The sequence below is a fragment of the Acinonyx jubatus genome, chromosome F2 (assembly GCF_027475565.1).
Source record: "Acinonyx jubatus isolate Ajub_Pintada_27869175 chromosome F2, VMU_Ajub_asm_v1.0, whole genome shotgun sequence".
In the NCBI taxonomy this organism is placed as follows: Eukaryota; Metazoa; Chordata; class Mammalia; order Carnivora; family Felidae; genus Acinonyx; species Acinonyx jubatus.
In genome coordinates this window covers 47,852,467-47,879,142 of record NC_069394.1, presented here as the reverse complement: position 1 = coordinate 47,879,142, position 26,676 = coordinate 47,852,467, and the positions used below count along the sequence as shown (strand labels likewise).

Below are 26,676 nucleotides of genomic sequence, written 5' to 3'. Positions count from 1 at the left end.
TAAGTAATCTAAATGTCCACTAACAGTTGAATGGATAGAAACATTGTGATATATTCATACAATGGAATGCTACACCTCAATAAAGAAAGCTAATGATGCATACAAGAATATGGATGAATCTCAAAGCATTAGGTTGGGCAAAAACATCAAACCCAAAAGACTGCAGGCTGCATAATTCCAGTTTTATGAAGTTCTAGAACAAGCAAAACACTAATGCAGAGTGATAAAAGTTAGAACTAATCTTTTTTTTGGTTGGTCAGGTAGTCTTCAATGGAGTTCAATTTAATATGTAAACTTAGTTGAATTTTGCTATATTAGTTATATTTAGTGTGAGGATTTGCCATTTATATAAATGGCAGTTCTTCAAGTGAGAAATTGCTTTTACCCCAGGATACTTACTAAAGTCTTTCACCTCTTCTGAGTCCCTGTCATGTCATACTCTGAGAGCTACATTCTTTTTTTTTTTTAAACTTGCTACTCATCAACTCATCCCTGTTTCCATGGTGTTGAGGTCTCTCTGAAAAGATAATTTGGACTTTCAACTTTTTCTCCAGAGATATGCATACTGAAAACCTGTAGGCCCTCTTCCACTGTTTCTAATTTGGGCCTAAATTGCTAATTCCCTGGATCAAACTCTCTTTCCATGTTTCTTTCTTATTTAAATAAGAAAGTCTGCATGGAATTCCATCTCAGCTATTAATTCTATCAATTCTGGTCCTGGCATCTGTGCTTATTTTTTTATTCTCTGTTAGTCCACCCATGCAGCTGGGGCTGAGCTAACAAATGGTAGTTCACAAAACATTCAAAGCTAAGCTCTATTTACAAAATGCTATCCTAGGACCTTGAAAAAGGGAATGGGCTCAATGTTTCCTAGACATCTTGGTGGATTAAAAAATTAGGCGCACCTGAGTGGCTCAGTTGGTTGAGCTTCCAACTCTTGATTTTGGTTGGGTTCATGATCCCAGGTTTGTGAGATCCACCCCTATATCAAATAAACTCTCTTTCTCTCTCCCTTTGCCTTTATCCCCCAACTTGTGCTCTCTTTCTAAAAACAAACTTAAAAAATTAATTCATAGATCACTAAGTGACAGTACTTTCAATTACCTTAGATATGGTGAAGTTGTCTATCAATTAACTACTGTTCTATATAGTTTAACTACATGCGTAAATAACTGTTTTCTCTGATTTGAATGAAATTGCATTTTAAATACCATATACCAAAGTGTTTTATGAACAGTGAATTTCTGATGATAACAGTATTTATCACTGTGTGAAATTGGTTTCATTGAACATCTATTACCTATATCTTTTACAGAAAAAAAATCAAAAACTTGTTTGTATGGGCAAACTTAATGAGAAGGAATCCTTTGGTGAGATTAGTGTTCTTCTTCAAGTTCCTTTCACATGCACAATAGTTACTGGAAAAGAGGTTGAGATGGCAATCATTGAAGATAAGGACCTATTTGGTAAGTACATACATGTCTTTTATACCATTTTATTTGATGAGTTTTTGACAATCATGGATATATTTCACAGAAATATTAGGACACTCAAGTAAGTATGTGTGTATATATTTTATTTACATAAGCAGTATACCTGTAAATAGCCTCCTTTAACACCTCATAGTCTGTCTGATTTGATTGTGCCACTTTTAGAATGTATTAACAGTTTTTTCTGCTAATTCCCAAATTACCATTAATGGCAACATTCCTTTCCTTTATGAAGTATCTTTTGGTTTGTCATCTCTACAAATATTGCTTCTATGTTTCTGGTTCAGGTCAAGGTATACTGTCTTCCAGTGTACAACCTAGATCAAGTGTATATGAAGATCATGACTTGTGGTGTTTGAACCTTTATCTGAAATTCTAGCATTCTGAAAATATTAAAAGAATAATCTTTTAATATTCATGCAGCCACCTGTATTTGGTCCTTCAAACATTATACTCAAGTAGTATATGCACTTGACTATGAAGGATAAATGAATAGGTGTTAATAAGTAGTGACATAATAAGATATTAAAGAAAGGTACAAATTTTTGTATAATAAAACTAAGAATATCAAACATCAGATAAAAGATAAAAAAGGAAAAAAATCATAGAAATTAACATGGGTGAGAAATTTGCTTTAAATAAACATTGTCAATTAGAAACACTTTCATGATTATCCATGTATGATTGACTGAATCCCTTTGTCTTGAATTTCAAGGTTTTTTTTAAATGTTTTTTAGGGAATATTTACTCTCTACTTGCTTAACTGCAATTTTGCTTAACTTCAAACCCATATATCTGTTCCTAAAAGTTATAAATTTGAAATAGCATTGACTAATTTTCTTTGTTTCTGTGACATTCAAATAGAAACCCTCCTCAAGGTAAATATCACTTAAAAATAAATACTAACCACCAATTAAAATTACAATATTCTCACTTGTTATAGGCTAGGTTTTTCTTTTCCTATACTAATAATGTTAACTGGTGCAAGGCAAATACACTGTGGACTCATTTATGTAAATCAACATTTCACACATGAAATTACTGCTTTCAAGCATGTATTAGAATCTTCTTTGCTGCCTGGCAATCTAAAATTAAAATAGATGGCTTAGTATAAGCTTTAGTTGCATTTTTTATGTGTGCTGTCCATACTTAAAATTCCCTTTTATGTTTTGTTCATTTAGGACTGATGTTATAAAACTGCTGACATGTTGTGTGCCTAATTAAACATTTCCTAGACAGAAATGTTCTTAAGGACTATATTTTGCTTGTTTTGTCATGACTTATAAGAAAATAAAATATTTTACAGTTGGCCTTTTAGCAACACAGGTTTGAATGGTGTGGGTCCACGTTTACATGGATTTTAGAGAGACAGAGTGCTAGTGGGGTAGGGGCACAGAGAGAGGGAGACACAGAATCTGAAGGGCTCAAACTCATGAAACCTGAGATCATGACCTGAGCTGAAGTGGGACACTTAGTGGACTGAGACACCCAGGCACCCCTATTTTTGCATTTTCATATTACTTCATTCTTTTTCCATCTGTTTCACTCCTTATCATCTGATATATGAATCCATCTCTGTAATATAGCGTATGGAAGAATTTAAGAGAAAGTAAAATGTGCTTTAAAAAATATCACGTTGATGAGAAATGGAAGCATTAAAGTAGAATAATAAACATGAGCAAAACCCAGAATATGTCAGCTTGTAATCAGGATGGTATTGTTATTATTTGGTGTATTACATTGTATTTAGGAATAATTGTTTATATTTGAGGTGGTCCATTAAAAAGTAAATAAAACCAATGTGCTCTGACAGAATCCTCAGTCATATGTAGATTACACTGCCTATGCTTTCTAATAATATCAAATATTGTTAAACATACTATTTCTTTTTAGAATTGTAAATGTATTACTGGAAAACCAAATTAGAGTTCATATCTTTTCTCAAGTATACAAGTCACCCTCTCTATTTGTTCCCACATAAATCATATTAAAGGGCCAACATTGTTTAAATGATCCAGTTTATCAACGATATTTAGTAAATACCTAAAGGGAACAATGCATTCACCATACCTACCTGGGGATAGGTAGAACAGAATTTAAGAAACATGAGAGATTACATAAATGTTAAATACTTTATCTGGAGAATTATATATATAACTATCTGTATATAATCATAAAAGAAGCCATGCAATAATTAGTTTTGAAATATTTAAAAATACTTGAAGAGTGATTTCTTTGTTCATTTAGGTTGTTGACTTTTGGAAGATAGGAAATAATTTGTTTTGCAGTTTATGTACATGCTTCTCAGACATTACCTTGAACACCTAAATAAAAATGAAAACAAATATTATTAAGTTTAAGCAAATATAAATATGCTCTTTTTATATAATGCCACTGGGAATATAGTTTATCAGATTATTTTTATGAAGGTAATATATTTTGTCCAGATTCAGAACTTATACCTCAAGTCATTTAGATTAAAATTATGAATACCAACTATTTTAATTTTACTGATATCAGAAATTCTTATCCTACCATCAAAACAAGTATACTACTTTTGTAATGAAAAAGAATTGCTTTTCATATAAAAAATGAATTAACACTGTTTTTAATTATATCTCATTCAACTATTCATGACTGAAAAAATAGAGGATAGCAATAGATTTAAATTGTCTTTCCCAAAAGGAAAATTTCAATTTCAAGATGACATTGCTACAAACTCTCTGAAAGTTTGTTTTTAAAGGGAAAGAATGTCCAAAGACCTTTATCTCTGATAATGATTCTCTTAATCAAAAGCCTGGGAAACTAGTTTTTTATTTACTGTAGATAGGTCTTTTTAGATCTTTCAGGAGCTATGAATACATTCTATCAAAAATATCTATTTCCCAGTCCATCAGTATTTCTCCTTCTTGCTGAGGCAAGTTATAACCAGGTGTCTCCTTGATAACAATGTTAATCAGAAGAGCCAAAACCTTTGCACAATTTGCCAGAGTAAATATGCTTCCTTTTCCTTTGTTTTTTGTTTTTGCTGTATGATAAAATTTTGATATAAAAATACATTTCCAAGTTAAAAATAAGGTATGACACTTAAAAGTATTTTTTTCTCTTACGAATCTTTTTTTTTGCTCATTATGAATGTTGTTAAAACAAATATGAAAATTAATTTGAATAAAATTTTGTTTTATTTTGGGTTTTCATGGACAAAGCTTTGAGTGAAAATATTATATTTCATATAATTGTCTCACAGTATATCATTTTATTCCATTAAGCATGTTATAAATATATTGAAGAACTGTTTTGTTAATGATAAAACCAGCCACATATTTTGAATATCTTGCAGATATTTAAAAGTAGTTGTTTCTTAATGAATTAGTTTATCCCATGAAAATATCATGAAACTAATAATGTGTCTTATTTTGATTGATTGAGTTCCATTTTCCTTTGTCCTCAAAACCATATTGAAATTTAAAAGAGCCCAGGCGCGCCTAGGTGGCTCAGTTGGTTGAGCATCCGACTTCAGCTCAGGTCATGATCTCTCAGTTGACAAGTTCGAGCCCTGTGTCGGGCTGTGTGCTGATAGCTCAGAGCCTGGAGCCTGCTTCAGATTCTGTGTCTCCCTCTCTCTCTGTCTATATCCCACTCATGCTCTGTCTCTCTGTGTCTCAAAAATAAAGATAAACATTAAAAAAATTAAAAAAAAATAAAAGATCCCAATAGGTAGCATTCCTTTTATTTGCCTGAATTCTAAAGCAAATGAGAACAACACAAAAGAATAGAGTAGAAGGGAGATCAAAATAGCAGCTTTATTGCTGATAGAAACTGGAGAATGTAGTTCTCGTATCTGCAGACTAGAGTCCTAATCCTAAACACCAAAATTCACCTGGATTACCTAGAGTCATTAGCAGTGCTCGACAACCAGATATCTTCTCACACAGATGATAGGGCAGGGTTTCCCAGTAGAAATTATGGAGAAGCAGGAAGAAACACCCTTCTTGGTAGACAAACTGGATCCCAAGGGGAGGTGGAGGAGAAATGTTAGAATTCAGTGTCTCTCTTTGTTCCAGGCTAGGAATGATTGACATGGCAGAAAGAGGCCGCAAATGTTAAATTTTTCATAATCCTGCCTCCTGAAGAAGTCAACAATAAATATTTCCTCTAATACTCTGCAGAAATCCCCACAGCCACTGGGGATCTTGAACATTGGAACAAACCATTTCATTGCATTCTACATATGACATGTACACTCTTGGAGTTGAGAAATGTTGTAATACTACCAAATCCTATCAATTCTTCCTCCTAATTACCCCTTAAATTTTCTTGCCATATCTTAGTTCATAATTTAATTATCTTCTACCTAGATTTTCCAGTAGCCACTTAAGTAGTCTCCCTGTCTCTAGCTTTGTTATTTCTAATCCATTATTCATACAGTCCCTAATTAAATTGCTACAATGCAAATCTGTTAGTCTTTCCCCTACTTAAAGCCTTTCATTGACTCCCATCATCTATAACAGTTCTTCTTAATATCTTCATCGTGGAGCACATAAAAATTGTGATATTTTAAAGAAATTTAGGGCAAATAGAGGAAAATACATTGCTCTCAATCTAAGTTATGATTTATCAGACTCCCTGCATCTCAATCCCTTTTAGCTGCACCAGGACTGAGGAGATCATCCATGTCTCACTGACCTTAAGCCTTTTGTTAAACACTGATTTAGAAGCTCTGAACTCTATAGAAAGTTGAAAGTTCTTAAGAGGGCTTAAGATCCATTGCAATATGGGCTCTGCCAGGCCACTTATCTCTTTATTCTTATTACTTAACTGCTCATCAATATTGAGCTAAGTATAATTTCTGTAAAAAGGTATGTTGTTTTATGCTTCTAAGCCCTTTGTCTATTCTATTGCATTTCTCTGAAATGAGTTTTATCTCCTTTACCAGCTAGAAAACCATTATTTTTTTAAGCTGGAAAACCATTATTTATCCTTCTAAATTCCAAGTATTAGAATTTACCTGTTTCCAGGAAATTTCTCCTTATAAACATGCTTCTTGCTACATATACTACAGCATTTTATTGTATATATACACATCTGCTTTTCCTAATAAAGTATGAGTTCAAAAGACAACATTCACAATAGATGCTCAGTAAGTGACAACAAAACAGAGGCCTCCTCCTCTGTAAAGTTGTAACTGATGACTTTAGGTCATGGTGACCCTTTGACACATTGACAGTCATTTAAAATACACAATAAATGCCTTACTGAATATAAATCTTTTATTGTATTGTATTATATTCCTTTTTAGGACTAGTAGTATACAATTTCCAGTTCAGTCTTTATTTATTTCTTATCCTGCTAATTGGATTATAAATTTCTTTAGGTCAAGGAACATGCCATTGTTATTTTTTCTATCCCATAGCACCTAGATTCTTTATGGATAGTCAATACTTTTTAATATTTTTTCACAAACCTATTGATTTCCAAATATCTCCATAAAGTCTGAGTTAGTTTTATGGTTAGTAGTTACTATTGACATTGCCTCCAAGATGGGTTTTTTTGGAAGATCATGTTAGGGAGAAAAGAATCTATGATTTAATAAACATGGATGGCACTGAAAATTAAATAAAAATAGTTCTTTGTTAAGTGATACTATTGTGTCCACAAATAAATGGTCTACTTCATTCTCTGATACTCATACATATCAATAATCTATCTCATTAAAAGTCCTAGGCTTTTAGGGTGCGTGGGTGTTAAGCATCTGACTTCAGCTCAGGTTATGATCTCATGGTTCATGAGTTAGAGTCCCGCAGAGGGTGAGCTCGACTCCCCCATTGGGTGAGCACAAGCCCCACTTTGGCTGAACACAAGCATGCCCCGCTTCGGATGAGATCCACTTCTCTCTCTCTGTTTCTCTCTAGCTCTGCCCCTCGCTCACTTATGCCCCCTCTCTCTCTCAAAAAAAAAAAAAAAATGTTTAAAAATAAAATAAAATACCTAAACTTTTATATGGCAAAAATTTTTAAGTTTTTATTTAAATTCCAGTTAGTTAGTATACAGTGTAATATTACTTTCAGGTGTACAATATAGTGATTCAACACTTCCGTACAACACCAGGTGCTCATCACAAGTGCCCTCCTTTGTCCCTATTTAACCTATCCCCCCCCCACACACACCTCCATTCTGCTAACCATCAGTTTGTTCTCTATAGTTAAGAGTCTGTTTCTTGGTTTGCCTCTTTCTTTTCTCCCTTTGCTCATTTGTTTTGTTTCTTAAATTCCACACATGAGTGAATTACAGCAAAATTCTTAACGATATGTTTAATCAGTTCACATATATATTTTTTTAGATTTCCAGAACAAGTTTTCTTTATGTGTGAGATGGCATGCTTCGTTTTTGTAAACAATGTAATCAATGATATTTTCCACTTTTCTTAGATTCCCAGAAATTGGTAACTAATTAATTGTGGTAACTTCTTTTACCTAGTAAACTCACACTAGTATTTCTTTCCTTCCCTCCCTAATTTTCATTTCTGCTACTTTAATCAATTTTTAGTTATGACTATATATTTACCTTATTACAGATTCTTTTTTAGTACATATGTTATAAATTTTAAAAATATGTAACTGTCAAGTATGTGATTTAGAAGTAGATGGATAACATCTTTCAATAATAAATAAAGACAGAATTTACTTCTTTTGACTAATGGGTTTAGCTATTGGCTGGTATTTTTTTCTCAAGAAAAAAATCAAGTGTTATTGGAAACTAGACTTTTCTAATGATGATTAATGACCAGTAACACTTCTACTGACCCTGAATTATAAAAGTATCAGCTCAATGGGTTTAGGTCAATCCACTATCCATATAGGTGATATTGAAATATAGTTGACCCTGACTATAAATAACAAAATCTGACATTCAGCCAGGTAGAATTTTGGTTTAAAGGCATTTATCAAAAGCAGAGTTAATGATGCATCTCTTGCTTGCCTGGACATGAAGCATTTTGATAACAATAATTAGTTCAATTTTAGTCCTTAACCTTCATAGGTTTTGATTCTTTAATCTTGCAACTATATGAAACCTTAATCTTGAATTTACTTTCAGCAGGGAATTTGAGTGACAGGTCTTGCAAAGTTAAAGTTAATGTGTTATATTTACTTAGAAAATGTTTTGTATACTTCAAATTTGTGATTTTTAAATAAAAGGAAAATATTATAAATTTTTGGCAAATAGGAAATTACCATGCCATGCAGAGTGCCTTGCTGGCTTAACAGACAATACAAATTAATCAAATATGAAATTCACTCCAAAGATTGATGAGAACCCAGTATTTCTTAAACGTGTTTTTAGAATTAGTTCACATAAAACATCACATCAAGTTTCTCTGTAAATTCTATGCCTCAATATATCTGCAGACTCCAAATCTATGTATATACCTATGTAATTATATAAACTTACATTACATTTTTTGATAACTTTTAATATTTATATTGCAAATGCTTACTTAATTGTTACAGTCTACAATAGTTTGCATCTAACTAATTCAATATTACAGCTTCTGATCATTCTAACCACACTTTCATAGTATATATTTTATGTTCTTTTGGTTATTGATATTATTTGGCAAATCTAATCACTGAAAAAATCCTGATCCCTTATAAAACAATTCATGGAAAAGACAATCAGAATGTAGACAATATTGTATCCCATCAACAGGCACATGGCAGTTATATCTAGTATGTTATATACCCACTGAAATGTGATAATTAAAATGAATTATTTCCTCTGCACTTCATCTGTCTTGTATTGTGGCATAGTGTTTTTCTAAAGAATTTATGATATTGCATCTTAACTGATGGATAAATATTGACTACTTGTATCATGTATGTAACTTGATAAAATCACTTCTATTTATAGAGCAATGCACAAATGATAAAAATATTGCATTTTAAAATTTGATCTTTGAACCAGGATTTTTTTTGAACCAAGATTTTAATAACAATAATTTTAGTAAAAGAAACTATAATTGAGGACTTTTGTTCCCACTTTTGATATTATTTTCCTCTACCATGTTCTAGACTGGCATACCTGTATGGCGGGACTGACTAGAAGTTTAGCAATCTCCCTTTTCTCTTCCTGAGCACAAAGGAAGGTTAAGTTCCCCAGCCTCTCTTGCAGTTAGGTTGGAACCATGCAACTGGCTGTGACTAATAGAATAAAGGGAAATTATTTTAGCCTGGCCATGAAAGATACAATCTCCCATGATCTCACTCGCTGTCTGAAAGTGAAGTGCTCCAAGATAGCAGAATCACATGATGGTGGGAACCATGGACTCTGGGATCCGTTTCTTGGATGGAACTTCCTAGAAGAATAGCACAGCCAGGAACATCTGTATTAGACTTCATGCAAGTGTCAAATAAACATTTGTTGAATTAAGCAACCACAATTTTGGTTTGTTTGTTATAGCAACTAGCAAGTGCTACCTTGAGTCATACAACTGGCAAAAATGCAAAATTTTCTGAGGAGTTCTTAGAAAAGTAAAAATTTCCAAATTAAGACATTAAATGAATATCCTTTTCATGATTATTCTTTTATTCTTAACATCTAGAAATCTACTGAAAAAGAGTTTCAAGACACAATTAGGAATAAGAATATATGTGTGCATAAAGAAGGTATAGGCTAACTTTTAGAATAAATTTTAAAATTATTTTTGGATAATGTCATAAAAATATCACATAGGCAAGAGATAGCAGAAACATTAACTCAGTTCTTTTAAAAAATTAATATACTTTTAAAATTCACTGATAAAATCTTTTAAAAACATCTTATAAGATACTTATATATTTCCAGAACATATCAAATGCTATAGAATATACTGTGTGGTGGCAGTTAACACAGAAAGAAGTTAAGTCGAATTTAGTACATTTTGAAGAGAAAGAAAAAAGTTAGACAAATCAAAAATCAAAATAAGCCTCATTAGACTATATCAGATCCACCAATACCTAATAGAAAATGACCCAGAAATATTTGCAGACAAGGTTATCAGTAAATCTACTGAGAGAATTTACAATGGCCATCTATTCCAAAGGCAGACAAGTCATTATAAGTAAGGCTTTATATTCAGTGTAAGTATTCTACAGTCTTTTTTCTTAGGATGTTGTATTATAGTGACTTAATTAAGGCTATTAGATTGAAATCTTGGCTTAGAAACCATTTCAAAGTCTCAAAGAAAATAATGAAATACATTATAACATGCAAGACAAAATTTTTGTCTTTTATTTTTTAAATGCCTTTTCTCATATAAAATCCCACAAAATTGGTTATAGTTACCATTTATTAGAAGTTAAATTTGATTTAAAAATTTTAAGGTCTATTCAATAGTGATACTGGATCCCTTCCTTAATACTTTCCTAATCTGCCTCTAGGAAGTGCATTCGTGATTCTATGTCTATTTTAAGACCTTGGATCTATCTGGATCTCTACTAGTAAGAGATACATAGATCTCTTGGTGCAGGGATTGCACTTTCTCTGTACACATTTAATAGTTTAATTACAGATGCTGGCTTCTGAGGGATGTCTAGGTGGCTCAGTCAGTTAAGCATCTGACTCTTGATTTTGGCTCAGGTCTTGATCTCACAGTTCATAAGATGTTGCTGACAGCACAGAGCCTGCTTGGGATTCTTTCTCTCTCTCTTTTTTCCCCTCCACCCCTCTTGCATGTTCTCTTGCTCTCTCCAAAAAATAAGTAAATATTTAAAAAATATATACTTATATACTGGCTGCTGAGAGTCTTTTATGTTCTATTGTTGTGCTTCGCTGTTGTGCTATATCTTTCCAATAGGTTTATTCAGTCTTAAAAACAATGCTTATGTGTTGGTATTTTATTGGAGTTGAAAAAATGGAAAGATATTAAAAATAACAGAATGTCTGAAGATAAATTAACAAATTTTCATACAAATGATCTTTATAGGGATTAGAACTAAGGTGCTTTGGGAATGTGGATTTTTACTTAGAAATTAAAAGCAAATTGTGTCAGAAAGTGCATGGGGAGAAGGCATGTACTCAGTTGGTGAATCAGAGAAGTTATATGGAGGATCAGGAATGTATAATTAGAGAAAAAGAGTTAGGACTCCATAGTTTATCTGGGCAACACAATGTCAAGAAATGGGCTTAAAGTTTATGTGGAAAAATGGGTAATGATCTTGTCAAAGTGCTTGAAAAATCAAAATGGAGCAAAGTCAATAAAATAAAGTTCGGTTGTTTGCCAAAATCTTTGGTGACTGAGATGCTGCCTACGTGCTTATACAGAGTCTGATCAGCATCCAACTCAAAAGGTGAGTTCATATAACTGTGCAGGCAGAGGAATTTCTTGTCACCTGGTCACAATGAATAATTCAAGGAGAAATGAGGAAGGTATTTTTTGCCAACTTACATATTTACAAATGAGGGTTGCGTAAAGGATGTCCAAATTCATTCATCCATGCATCCATCATCCAGTCAGTTAACAAATAATTTTGAGCACTTACATTATCCAGGGCACTCTTTCAGGTGCTAAGGGAATGACACCTGAAAAGAACCCTAATCCCATCAGTTCATATTCTAATGAGAGAAGAGATACACAGTACATAATTGAACAAACACAAAAATGAGAAAATTCTTTTAGTTAAGTTTTTTAAACTCGTTTTATAGAAGAGGAAACTAGGGTATATATAACTTAAGTCACTTGCATAATTACAACAGTTTGTAAGGGGTAGACACAGAATTCGGATCCAAGTAATAACATGAAATATTAGGATGAAATATAGAAAAATGAACAAAATTTCTTTGTTTATTATGATTACTTACATAAACAAGAGTGTTCATTTAATTACTAGCTAAAAGATCAAAGTAATTTAATAATTAATGTTAATATTTTAATATTAAGATGTCAAATATCAAGAGTATAAACTCAAAATTTAATAGCTTTTTATAATAAAATATTATCTAGTTGGGACTACTAGATACTACTTGTTGATGACAAGAAAAAGTATAAAGTAAAATGAGTGATCCAATAACAGAAACCTAGGGTCTACATGAAATAACTCATAAAAATATTATTAAAGAATATAAAACAAATAAAGACATATTTGTGATTTGATGACAAAATTTAAATCATAAAATGTCATCTTTTCCACAATGTACATATAATTTAAATACAATATGTTCAGCATTTCAACATTTCCATGAAAATATCTAACTAGATAAATAGTTAAAGTTTTAAATATATTATAAGCAAAAGAATGTGATGTTACTACAAGAAGATATATATTAATCAGATTCAGGAATGACCGAGAAATCAGTCCATGTAACTATAGATTTTCCTTGTAGAGAAGTGAGTGCTCTCATATATCATTGGAGGGAGTGTGAAATGCTTTTTAGAATGTTATCTGACATTATTAATGTGATTCTTTTAAAGTACAAACCTCCTGACCCAGCAATGTAATTTTAGGATTCACTCCTCCAGGAAAAAAAACTACCAGAAAATGAATATTTATTACATCAATTCTGTTTGTTTGTTTGTTTGTTTGTCTGTTTGTTTGTTTTTGGAGTGACCTGAAACTCGAAGTGACCTCAATGGACATCAGCTAGTTAAGTAGTGACTAAATTATAGAATAACTGGATTATAAAGCATTGTGCAACTACCGACTGGTGTGACCAAACATCTAGTATGACCATACTCCCTGTTTCTCCTAGGACAGTCTCAGTTAAAACTGGTGTCCAAACTGAGTTTTAATAGCATAGTCTTTCTTGGTTTGGATAATGAATTAGTCTTTCTAATTACATTTCTATCTGTTTATATTAAATAATTTCCAAAATATATTTCAGGATATATATACATATATATATATATATATACACACACACACATATATATATAGTATATATAAAGAAAAAAATAGAAATCATATGCAAATATTTATCTGAGTATACACAAAAGGATGGCATATACACACCAGGCTGTCAATTTCTGTTGACAGTATTTGGATTGAGAAGGATATTTATTTTACTTTGGAATTAGAAAAAACAACTGTATACAATATTTAAATGGCAAAAAGAAAAAAGTTGAATAGCTGACTGGGTCCCAAATTTTTATGAAGCCTTTGAAATCCTCATAATTTATTTCATTTTGTTTTAATATTCAATTTTGTAAAATAATAATAATAATAATAAGTATTCATTTCTTTAAGTAAACTCTAGGCCCAATGTGGGACTTGAACTCATGACCCAAAAATCAAGAGTCACATGCTGTACCAACTGAGCCAGAGAGGTGTCCCCAAAATGTTCATTTTTTATGTGATTTTATTAGGGAGATATCAGCTACTTAAAAAACTAATAATGGGGGGCGCCTGGGTGGCTCAGTCGGTTGAGTGGCCGACTTCGGCTCAGGTCATGATCTCGCGGTCTGTGAGTTCAAGACCCGCGTCGGGCTCTGTGCTGACAGCTCAGAGCCTGGAGCCTGTTTCAGATTCTGTGTCTCCCTCTCTCTGACCCTCCCCCGTTCATGCTCTGTCTCTCTCTGTCTCAAAAATAAATAAATGTTAAAAAAAAAATTAAAAAAAAAAACTAATAATGGAAATCTTAACTCATTCCAGTTATCCCCACATGCTTCATACAGAGGTAGTTGTTTCAGCTTATCTTTTCATGAGACTTGTGATTTTATACTTGGTGACATGGCCATTTGATAGTCCTTATCAAGGGGATTGAACTGCACATTTATTTAGCACCTATCATATGCCAGACACCATGTTGGGTGCTATAAAAGTGTTTGTTACTCTCCTTTTAGAGAAAAGAACTAAGGTTACATAAAATTAAACTTTTTCATTCTACTACACTTAGGAAGTATAGATCAACATTTAAACAAAAGTCTCCCTGACTCCTGATACTTTTCTTTACCATACAGCTTCCTATGCATTTATAGTTCTGTTATTTTTCATACTATAATATCAATATATCCTTCTTTATTCACACTGAAAATTTTATACTACAGGAATTATTAATTTTGAATGGCAACTCCCCAGTGCAAAATTAGCCTGTGTTTAGAATTATGTCACCTTTATCAACATTGCTATATGCATGACAAAATATAAATAGCAGCAAGTTGTATTAGCTTTGTTTTAAAGAAACACAACCTAATGTTAGAAAAGATAAATGACTTGTCCAGCAGCACATTCCAAATCATGCAGAGTTAAAAATAGAATTGTGAAGAAGTTAAATGTTCTTGGCTTCCTTGTCTAGAATACTATTTATGAGATGTCAGTGATTCTTTTTAGAAAATGGTGATATAAATATTATTGCTTGTCAGGACTGGTAATGATTATGAGACCTTAGTATTTTTGACTTGCTAAAAATAAATTCAAAGAACACTTATTCATTTAAGACTATGTTGGTCTTCAAAATCATTTGACATGTGCTTTAAAGTAGACATACTGCTTGAATAATACAATAATATTGAATGTAAGAAGAAGGAGAAGTTTTAATTGTGTATTATATGTATATTACATTGTCTAACAGACTCCTGCTAAATTTGGTTATTTCATCTATAGCAATTAGATACTTCTAAAATATATTGTTAATTTTTCTACAAATATTTACTGAGTGCCTGCCAGGTGGCAGGCACTCTTCTAAGCACTGAAGACAAAATAGTGAACAAAAAAAAAATCTTTGTTTTTATGAAATTTACATTAAATTTGAGGGATAAATATGAAAAACATATATGTATGGTATATATTAAATTTCAGGCAGTGGTAAGTGCTCTGAAGAAAAACAAAGCAGATCAGAAGACAGAGATAGATGGAGAAATGCTATTTTAGATAAAAAGGATCAAATACCGTCTAATAGTATTATACCTGAGACCTGAAGGAAGTGAAGGATGCTCCGAGGAGAAAGGATGTAGTCAGAATGAATAGGGAGTATAAAGAATCTGAGGTGGATTGTGCACGGCATAATTAATGATAAATTCAGTATAGTTAAAATGAGTGACTAAAGGGGAAAATTGTAAGATGAAATCAGTGTAGCAGCCAAAGAAAAGTATATGCCAGACCATTAAACCATTGAAAGGACCTTATATTTTATTCTGGGTGAAGCAGAAAGGCATGGACATTTATATACAGAGGCAGTATATAATCTGATTTCAATTTTCAAAGAATCACATTGATTCTATATGCGGAATAGGTTTGAGGAGCAAAGACTGAAGTGAAAACGTCAGTTGTGTGGGAATAAAAATTTATATAAAGGATGATGATAGTATAGTCTCAAAATTAACCAATAGATTCAGTGCAATCCCTATCAGATTCCCAGGCTGTTTTTTTTTGAAGAAAAGGATATATTGATCCTAAAATGTATATGAAAACACAAGAAATCCAGAATAGCCAAAATAATCTTGATAAAGAACAAATATGGGGGACTTATACTTCCCAGTTTCAAAACTTATAAAGCTATGTAGTAATGGCATAAAGATAGACATAGGTATCAATTGAATAAGACTGAGAGTCTAGAAATAAACCTATATAACTATGGTCAATTAAATTCTGGCCAGTAGTGCCAAGACATGGAATGGGGAAAAGAATAGTGTTTTCAGCAAATGATGCTGGGATAAATGGATATCCACACACAAAAGGATGAAGTTGGTCCCCTACTTTACACTACACATAAAATTAAATTAAAATGGGTCATAGACAATCATAGAACTAAATGTAGTAACTAAAATTATAAAACTCTTAGAAGAAAATTTGAGAGTAAATCTTTGTGATCTTGGGTTAGGCAATCCTTGTTAGATATGATCCTAAAAACACAAGCAAGAAAAGAAAAGTTAAATTGGACTTGATAAAAAAAAAGACTTTTGAAATGCAAATTTTACTATCAAGAAAGTGATAATTCACAGAATGGGAGAAAATATTGAAAATAATTTTAAAGAGATGATGACGACTTGGACTAGAAGAGTAGTACTGAAGATGATTAGAAGTGTTCTGATTCTGAATGATTATGGGTGAGCCATAAACATTGTTGGCTTTTAACTATTTTTTACCTACAATATTATCATTTCGAATAGTTCAAGTTAATATTCTGAAGGTATACCTACAGAGTTGGTTTTTTTTATATGTATTTATTTTTGAGAGAGAGAACATGAGTGGGGGAGGAGCAGAGAGAGGGGAACAGAGGATCTGAAGCAGTGAGCCCAATATGGGGCTTGAAAGCACAAACAGTGAGATTATGACCTGAGCTGAAGTCAGACACCAAACCAATTGAGCCACCCAGGTCTCGCCTACAGATTTTTTTTTGATGCCAGGGCTATGAAATGACTATAAGCTTTTAGGCAGAGGAATTGGAAAGATTAGGAATTTAGAAGATTGGGAGTAGAGAAGGACTGAGGATAAAAGCAACTTTGTTTTTAGGCATATTGACTCAAAAGAGAAGATTACCAAGAGGAGATTCCAGAAAACAGAATGGTAGCAGACTGTTGTTTAGGACAAAGTGGGAGAAACAATTCCCACTGACAGAACTCAAGCATATTTCACACTGTGACTAGACAATTTTTTTACTCTCAGTAATATCCTACCTACAGAAACAGTTCTTCTGTGCTGTTAATTAGATAAGATATGAGCAAGTAGTCTCAATTCTTTCCTAAAATAACAAAGATGGGTAATTGCAAAAAGACATATGGACTAAATTGTTATTGGTCATTGTGTTTTATCCACATGAATTCAACTTTTTAGAAAGCATCTAATATGTTATCAGAACTGGGCTCTGAGGTGTTCAAAAATATGAACCATTGTTTCTTTCCCCAAAGAGATTGTGGAATTCATAGTAAAACAAGTCTGAATTGCAAAGAAAAAGTCAGTGATACCCCCCCAAAATAGGAAGTTTGACAGTAATAAGGGATCAATGCATGAGATGTAAAAGCCCAGTGAATGGTTAAATGCCAAGATGAATGCAGAGATCAGCTATGCCATAGAACAGGAAAAGAAAACCACCTGTGCACTGTCATGAGCAGAGCTATGAAGTAAGTGTGACTCTTTCCAGGTCTCAAAGACAGCAAATGTGGATACCTTGATGGGAGAGAGAAATACAATCAAAATTCAGGGAAGCAATTGTAAATACAAGTGAGCAGGTTCACTTGAACATTGACTATTCAGGGAACAGTGAGTAACAGTTATTATCCCTTAGATTCTCTATAGTCCAATATGTAATTAAGTTAGTTTAATAAGTGACCCGTTGAAACTGAGAAAAGGATACAGTCAACTACTCTTAGATTAAAGGTAATATACAATGTGATTTAAGAATAATATCAAATTATCAGCTACATGTTTACTTTGTATATGTGATCAAAGGGTATGTTTTGTCATCTGTTGATTGAATATAATCATGGTCATATTGAATATTTTTCTAACGTTTATTTATTTTAAGAGAGAAGAGTGAGAGCATGAGCAGAGAAGGGGCAGGGAGAGAGAATCCCAAGCAGACTCCACACTGTCAGTGCAGACCCCAACACAGGACTTGATCTTGCAAACCCTGAGATCATGACCTGAGTCGAAACCAAGTGTTGGAGGCTTAACTGACTGAGCCACCCAAGCACACCATATTGAGTATTTTAACATATATTCTAGAGAATATTTAAAATCAGAACTTCCTTGAAGAATTACAGTTTAGTTTAGTGATATAAAAAAAAGAAGATCCCTCCCAATACAAAGCACCAGTAAATGTCAGGTAATTATTCCTAGCTGTAAACAGAATAGCTGTTTAGATGAAGAGATGGTGTGGGTTGGGGAATGAAAAATGGTAGGATAGTTCAACTTATATATATTCAGACCAATCATTAAGTTTAGATTTAACAATATGAATCCCAAAGAAAAAACATTTTGTCCTGCTATTTACTATTTCTTTTAATTTTGTTTGCAGCCATTTGCATCCTCCTTGTTCCCTTTCTCTCTGTATCTCCTCTCTCACAGCTCCTTCATACATGCCAACCTGCCCCCCCCCGCCACACACACACACACACACACACACACACACTAACTGAAGAATGGCTTACAAGAAAGGCCATAATAATTATTTCTACTCTTTTGTCTGCATATCCAAGGATATGATGGCAAAAACACCTTTTTTCATAGATGGTGTGTGTGCTTCATTTTCAGCATGCTTAACATTCAAGAACCTCTGTGTTTTACTTTTCTGGTTAGAGGGTGGCTTTCCATATATCAAAGGGAGACATAAATTCTTAGTTGTTTTTTAACAAAAAACATTTAGTGTAGGTTTCAGATAATTAAACTCATTTTTCATTTGATTAAGCCATCTTGATTTTTTAATTTTTTGTCTGCTTGCTTAATAAAAAAAGAAATGCATAAAAAAGAAAACATAATTTTTTACTAGAGCTAAAGAAATAACTCTATTATTTTCATTACTGCCATGATGAAGCAGATCAATACGAGACATTGTTTATTTCCTTTTAAGCAAAGACATTAAACCACCAAAACAATTAATTGAATTAAAGCAAAATGGTATTGTTTTAATATTTGGTTCCCACTTCACTTACTAAACAAAGATTAACAGTTCAATGTACTTTGTTAAATGTTTTCTCACTGAGAATATGATGATATAAAATTAAATATATGCTTTGAAGTTGACATAAATTACTATAGGCCCCTTCTAGATAAAAATTTAACATGATAATAAATAGTTATAGATTAAAGATTGTACAGATTCATAGTTGCCTGTATGCTTGTGAAATTAGCATGGATTGTTTTTTAATGAAAACAATTTTCTTACTGCAACTGTATGGCTTTTAGAACACAAGTTCTGGAGAAAAGGGAGATGAATATTTAAGAAACTTTTATTGGTTTCCTAATATGTGCCAAACGATATGAAAAATTCTGTAATACATGTTTACAAAGTTGTGAGCATAACAAAAGGAAATTGTTTTGCATAACACAGGTACAAACCTTTTGTGTGTATGTCTGTGTAGTGGTGTGTGTGTGTGTGTGTGTGTGTGTGTGTGTGATGTTAACCCCTTGTGAATCTCATGATGGCTTTTGATCATACCCTCCAGTGTCAGGGCAGGGAGGTCTTAAAGGTATGCAAACAGAGGATTTTCCATACATTTTAGGAGTTCATAGAGGGAAGATAAAGATACTCCTGTCTAACAAGGGAATCTTATGGAAGAGGAAATATTGAGATAAGTCTTGAATATAACCCTTAGATGTATTGTCCCCCATCGGATTCCTTTCTTAGGGCCCAGAAATTATGCAATACAATAGTCTTCTTCAGTCTTTTGTGAGTGGCTATCTATAGTCTGCCATGATAATCTATGCAGCCATACCAATTAACTTTCTCCAAACACCTTATTATTAGCTTTGTAGAACTATAGAATTCTTCTTAAATCATTTAGCAAACTTCTACTCTTGGGATGTTACCCTCTTTCACTGTAATGTCCATGCTTAACTTAGAATCAGTTGCTCTTGCTCATGATACTTAGATATCTGTCTTTCATGATACTTTGTAATTTTGAATTATATAACAAAATGTATTCTTGTGTTTCTTGCTAATTAAATCTTCAAGGGCAAAGATAGTGTTCTGTTCCTTATAACTCCTGCTTTTTTGTAATACATTTTTTAACTAATAAAAAATTGAAACAAACAAAAAAAAACGACCAAAGATTACTTTTAATGTTGTTATTGTGGGAAAAAATCAGCAGTGTAGTACATAAAAATAGTAAAATAAATAAATAAATAAATAAATAAATAAATAGCGTACCTAAGTGTAATAAAATTTCTCTTCAAATCTCAATTCCTATCCTAGAAGAATATGTAATCATTTTTCTGAATGTACTTCAAGACCTTAAACATATATTTACATGAATTTATATATATGTGCAAATTTTTAAATGTTAACATAAATTGGGTTTATTAACATAAGTTATCTATAGTGTTTCAATTTGCCTTTATACCTGATATATGTAGGATATCTTACTTTTTGAGTGTATATAGGTCCAACATATTTTTTTTAGAAATTACTATACCATATACCATAGTATGGATTCATTATAATTCAGCTTAATACTATTTTAAAACTGAACATTTGAATTGTTTATCAAATTATGCTATGAGAAACGTTCTTGATATAAGCACTTTTATATTTACATTTTTATGAACATTTATATTACCAAGGCTAGATCTAGAAATGGAATTACTTAGCCATACTGCAGGAACATTTAAATTTTATATATACTGTCAAATTTTATCCAAAAATTACTACCAAACTATACTCCACCAACAGAGTATGCAAATTCCCGTTTCTCTACACCAACATTGGGCATACAATTTTTTCAGGCTTTCCTCATCAGATGGTTTAAAATGATCCTCACTATCTTTCGATTCTGTATTTTGAATCTGCCTACTCACTGAAGTTGATTTTTAATACCCAAATCAATATTTATGGTGCTTTCTGGACCATTCACAGACATGCTGCGAGCAACCAAAAATCTAAGTGGCCAACACACACTGCCTTCTTGTTTCAGTTTTTCATACCATAAATAAGTGTAATTTTTTCAGACTATTTATTTTGTCCCATGATTTACTCATTTTTGTGGTTGTTGGTGATTTTCCTATTTAAAAACGCCCCCTAGTACTGAAGTGCTGTCTGGGAAGTGCAAGAAGGTTGTGACATGCCTTAGGGAGAAAAAACATGTGTTACAAAAGCTTCATTCAAGCATGGGTTACAGTGCTATAGACTATGAGTTCGATGTTAAGGAATTCACCAACAGTATTTATTAAATAAGGTATCTTTAAACACAAACACTCATAAAACAAGGCTATGCTTTGTTCGGTTGATGAAAATGTGACTTGAGATTCACACAAACTTACTCCTGTCATTCCTCTAGGAGTAGTGGTTCAGTTTTTGTGCCAATTTTATAGACCATAATTATTGTGAATCATAAGAATCAACAATATCATTTAATTTGCATTTCCTTAATTATTAATGTTTAGAACATCTTCTGTATATTCATTTGACATTTGCATTTCTTTTTCTGCTATTACCTACTCATATATCTTTTCTATTTTCATTAGTTTGTCCCTTTTTCATCAATTCATATGACTTTTCCTTAAATTAGTAGTACTGAAAACTCTCTTGTTACATATATTGGAAATATTTTCCCTAGTCCATCCATTGTCAGTCAGTTTTCTGATATTTTCAGCCACCCCACTTTTTTAAATATAATGACAGCTATCCTTCTCCATCCACTTTTGCTTCTTGGTTTTGTGTCTAATGTGCTATAGTTTGTTTTAACCTAGTTTTGAATTATTTAGAATTTCTTTTCATGTAATGCAAGGATCATTTCTACCCCCAAGCAATCATAAATGGCTAATTTTTCTAATATTGTGCATTTAATAGTCTAGTATTTTATCATTGGTTATTTTAAAAGTTATTTTTAATCTTTTCCAAACTCTTGATTATTCAGTTTTTTGCTTTATTATTTAAAAGGATAAACTGTTTAATTACCATTATTTTATAGTATTTTTTTTACTTCAAAAGACTCTCCTGTCTGATTTTTTATTTCTTTATTTTATGTATATTTTTATTTTATTTATTTTTAAATAATTTACTTATTTTTAAATTTACATCCAAGTAGGTTAACATTTAGTGCAACAAAGATTTCAGGAATAGATTCCTCAATTCCCCTTAACCATTTAGCCCATTCCCCCACCCACACCCCTCCAGCAACCCTCTGTTTGTTCTCCATATTTAAGAGTCTCTTAACAAAACATTGTCCCCCTCCCTGTTTTTATATTATTTTTGCTTCTCTTCCCTTATGTTCATCTGTTTTGTATCTTAAAGTCCTCATATGAGTGAAGCTCTAAGATATTTGTCTTTCTCTGACTAACTAATTTAACTTAGCATAATACCCTCTAGTTCCATCCACATAGTTGCAAATGGCAAGATTTCATTCTTTTTGATTGCTTAGTAATACTCCATTGTATATATATACCACATCCTCTTTATCCATTCATCCATTGATGGACATTTGGGCTCTCTCCATACTTTGGCTATTATTCATACTGCTGCTATAAGCATTAGGGTGCATCTCTCCCTTTGAAACAGCATACCTATATCCCTTGGATAAATACCTACTAGTGCAATTACTGGGTCGTAGGGTAATTCTATTTTTAATTCTTTGAGGAACCTCCATACTGTTTTCCAGAGTGGCTGCATCAGTGTGCATTCCCACCAGCAGTACAAAAGAGATCCTCTTTCTCTGCATCCTCGCCGACATCTGTTGTTGCCTGAGTTGTTAATGTTAGCCAATTTGGCAGGTGTTAGGTGGTATCTCATTGTGGTTTTGATTTGTATTTCCCTGATGAAGAGTGATGTTGAGCATTTTTTCATGTGTCAGTTGGCCATCTGGATGTCTTCTTTGGAGAAGTGTCTATTCATGTCTTTTGTTCATTTATTCACTGGATATTTGTTTTTTGGGTGTTGAGTGATGTTCTTTGTAGATTTTGGATACTAACCCTTTATCTGATATGTCATTTGCAAATATTTTCTCTTATTCCGTCAGTTGCCTTTTAGTTTTGCTGATTGTTTCCTTCACTGTGCAGAGCTTTTTATTTTGATGAGGTCCCAATAGTTCATTTTTGTTTCCCTTGCCTCTGAATATGTGTTGAATAAGAAGTACTGTGGCCAAGGTCGAAGAGGCTTTTGCCTGCCTTCTCCTCTAGTATTTTGATGGCTTCCTGTCTTATGTTGAGGTCTTTCATCCATTTTGAGTTTGTTTTTGTGTCTGGTGTAAGAAAGTAATCCAGGTTCATTTTTCTGCATGTCACTTTCCAGTTTTCCCAGCACCACCTGCTGAAGAGACTGTCTTTTTTCCATTGGATATTCTTTCCTGCTTTGTCAAAGATTAATTGGCCATACGTTTGTGGGTCCATTTCTGGGTTCTCTATTCTGTTCCATTGATCTGAGTATGTGTTTCTGTGCCAGTACTATACTGTCTTGAGGATTACAACTTTGTAATACAGCTGTAATACAGCTTGAAGTCCAGGATTGTGACACCTCCAACTTTGGTTTTCTTTATCAAGATTGCTTTGACTATTTGGGGTCTTTTCTGGTTACAAATTTTAGGATTGTTTGCTCAAGTTCTGTAAAAATTGCTGTTGGTATTTTGATATGGATTGCTTTAAATCTGTAGATTTCCTTGGGGGGTAAGGACATTTTAGCAATATTTGTTCTTCCTATAGAGGAGCATGGAATATTTTTCCGTTTTTTTGTGTCGTCTTCAATTTCTTTCATAAGCTTTCGATACTTTTAAGTGTATAGATTTTTCACCTCTTTGGTTAGATTTATTCCTAGGTGTTTTATGGGTTTTGGTGCAATTGTAAATGGGATCAATTCCTTGTAAATGGGATGATTTCTCTTTCTGTTGCTTCGTTTTTGGTGTATAGGAATGCAACCGATTTCTGTGCATTGATTTTATATCCCGCCACTTTGCTGAATACATGGATCAGTTCTAGCAGTTTTTTCGTGGAATTTTTTGGGTTTTCCATATAGAGTATCATGTCATCTGCAAAGAGTGAAAGTTTGACCTCCCCCTGGCAGATTTGGATGCCTTTTATTTCTTTGTGTTCTCTAATTGTTGAGGCTAAGACTTCCAATACTATGTTGAATTGCAGTGGCAAGAGTGGACATCTTGTCTTGTTCCTGACCTTAGGGGAAAAGCTCTCAGTTTTTCCCCATTGAGGATGATATTAGTATTGGGTCTTTTATATATGGATTTTATTATCTCAAGGTATGATCTTTCTATCCCTACTTTCTTGAGTGTTTTTATCAAGAAAGGATGCTGTATTTTGTCAAATGCTTTCTCTGCATCTGTTGAGAGGATCATGTGGTTCTTGTCCTTTCTTTTATTGATGTTGATGAATCACATTGATTATTTTGTGGATATTGAACCAGCCCTGCCTCCCAGGTATAAATCCCACATGTTCGTGGTGAATAATTTTTTTAATGTATTGTTGGATCCTGTTGGCTAATATCTTGTTGAGGATTTTTGCATCCATGTTCATCAGGGAAATTGGTCTATATTTTCCATTTCAGTGGGGCCTTTGGTTTTGGAATCAAGGTAATGCTGGTTTCATAGGAAGAGTTTGGAAGTTTTCCTTCCATTTCTATTTTTTGGAACAGTTTCAAGAGAATAGGTGTTAAATCTTCTTTAAATGTTTGGTAGAATTCCCCTGGAAAGCCATCTGGCCCCAGACTCCTATTTTTTTGGGAGATTTTTGATAACTAATTCTATTTCTTTACTGGTTATGATCTGTTCAAATTTTCTATTTATTCCTGTTTTAGTTTTGGTAGTGTGTATGTTTCCAGGAATTTGTCCATTTCTTCCAGATTGCCCATTTTATTGCCATATAATTGCTTGTAATATTCTCTTATTATTGTTTGTATTTCTGCTGTGTTGGTCGTGATCTCTTCTCTTTCATTCTTGATTTATATATTTGGGTCCTTTCCTTTTTTTTTTTTTTTGATCAAACTAGCTAGGGGTTTATGAATTTTGTTAATTCTTTCAAAGAACCAGCTTCTGGTTTCATTGATCTGTTCTATTGTTTCTTTTTTGGTTTCAATGCATTTATTTCTGCTCTAATCTTTATTATTTCCTGTCTCCTGCTGGTTTGGGATTTTATTTGCTGTTCTTTTTCCAGCTCTATAAGGTGTAAGTTTAGGTTGTGTATCTGAGACCCTTCTTCCTTCTTGAGGAAGGCCTGGGTTGCTATATACTTCCCTCTTATGACTGCCTTTGCTACATCCCAGAGGTTTTGGGCTGTGGTATTGTCATTTTCATTGGATTCCATGTACTTTTTTATTTCCTTTTTAACTTCTTGGTTAGCTCATTCATTCTTTAGTAGGTTGGTCTTTAGTCTCCAAGCATTTGTTATCTTTCCACATTTTTTTCTTGTGGTTGACTTCAAATTTCATAGCATTGTGGTCTGAAAATATGCATGGTGTGATCTTGATCTTTTTGTACTTGTTGCAGGCCAATTTGTGTCCCAGTATGTGATCTATTCTAGAATATGTTCCATGTGCACTGGAGATGAATGTGTATTCTGCTACTTTAGGATGAAATGTTCTGAATTTATCTGTGAAGTCCATCCAGTCCAGTGTAAATTCAAAGCCATTGTTTCCATGTTGATTTTCTTTTTTAAATGATCTGTCTATTGTTGTAAGTGGGGTGTTGAAGTCCCTTCTATTATGATATTATTATCAATGAGTTTCTTTATGTTTGTGATTAATTGATTTATATATTTGTGTGCCTCCACCTTTGGAGCATAAATGTTTACAACTGTTAAGTCTTGGTGGATAAACCCCTTAATTATGATACAATGCCCTTTTCATCTCTTGATACAGTCTTTAAAGTCTGGATTGTCTGATATAAGTATGGCTATTTTGGCTTTCTTTTGTAGACCATTAGCATGATAGATGGTACTCCATCCCCTTAGGTGTCTTTAGGTATAAAATGGGTCTCTTGTAAACAGCATATAGATGGATCTTTTTTCTTATCCATTCTGTTACCCTATGTCTGTGGATTGGAGCATTTAGTCCATTGACGTTTAGAATGAGTACTGAAAGATATGAATTTATTGCCATTATGTTGCCTGGAGAGTTGGAATTTCAGATGGTGTTCTCTGGTCCTTTCTGCTCTTTGTTGCTTTTGGTCTTTTTTTTTTCTGTCTTTTCTCCCCTCAGAGAGTCCCTCTTAAAATTTCTTGCCCGTCTGGTTTAGAGGTCATGAACTCCTTTAATTTTTGTTTCTCTGGGAAACTTCTTATCTCTCCTTGTATTTTGAATGACATCCTTGCTGGATAAAGAATTCTTGGCTGCATATTTTTCCAATTCAGCACATTAAATATATCCTGCCACTCCTTTCTGGCCTGCCAAGTTTCTATAGATAGGTCTGCTACAAATCTGATCTGTTTTCCCTTGTACATTAAGGACTTTTTTTCCCTTGCTGCTTTCATGATTCTCTCCTTGCCTGAGTATTTTGTGAATTTCAGTATGATATGCCTTGTTGATTGTAGGCTTTTGTTGAATCTAGTGGGAGTCCTCTGTGCTTCCTGGATTTTGATTTCTGTGCCTTTCCTCAGGTTAGGAAAGTTTTCTGCTATGATTTGCT

At 32.9% G+C, this 26,676-nt stretch overlaps 1 protein-coding gene across 7 annotated transcripts in view; it reads left to right on the top strand.

Moving 5' to 3' along the window:
- The window catches only part of CNBD1 (cyclic nucleotide binding domain containing 1), a 481,111-nt gene that overhangs the window by 392,021 nt on the left and 62,414 nt on the right, over window positions 1-26,676 (top strand). For 6 of the 7 annotated variants that reach the window (XR_008292521.1, XM_053208140.1, XM_053208138.1 and 3 more), the window contains one exon: window positions 1,316-1,466. Coding sequence is in view for 6 of the 7 variants with exons in the window: in XM_053208140.1 (XP_053064115.1) it covers window positions 1,316-1,466 (151 nt within the window). In the remaining variant the exon portion in view is untranslated. Of the gene's footprint in view, window positions 1-1,315; window positions 1,467-17,540; window positions 17,660-26,676 lie in introns of those variants that run through there. The other variant, XM_027064273.2, reaches the window with a different exon arrangement.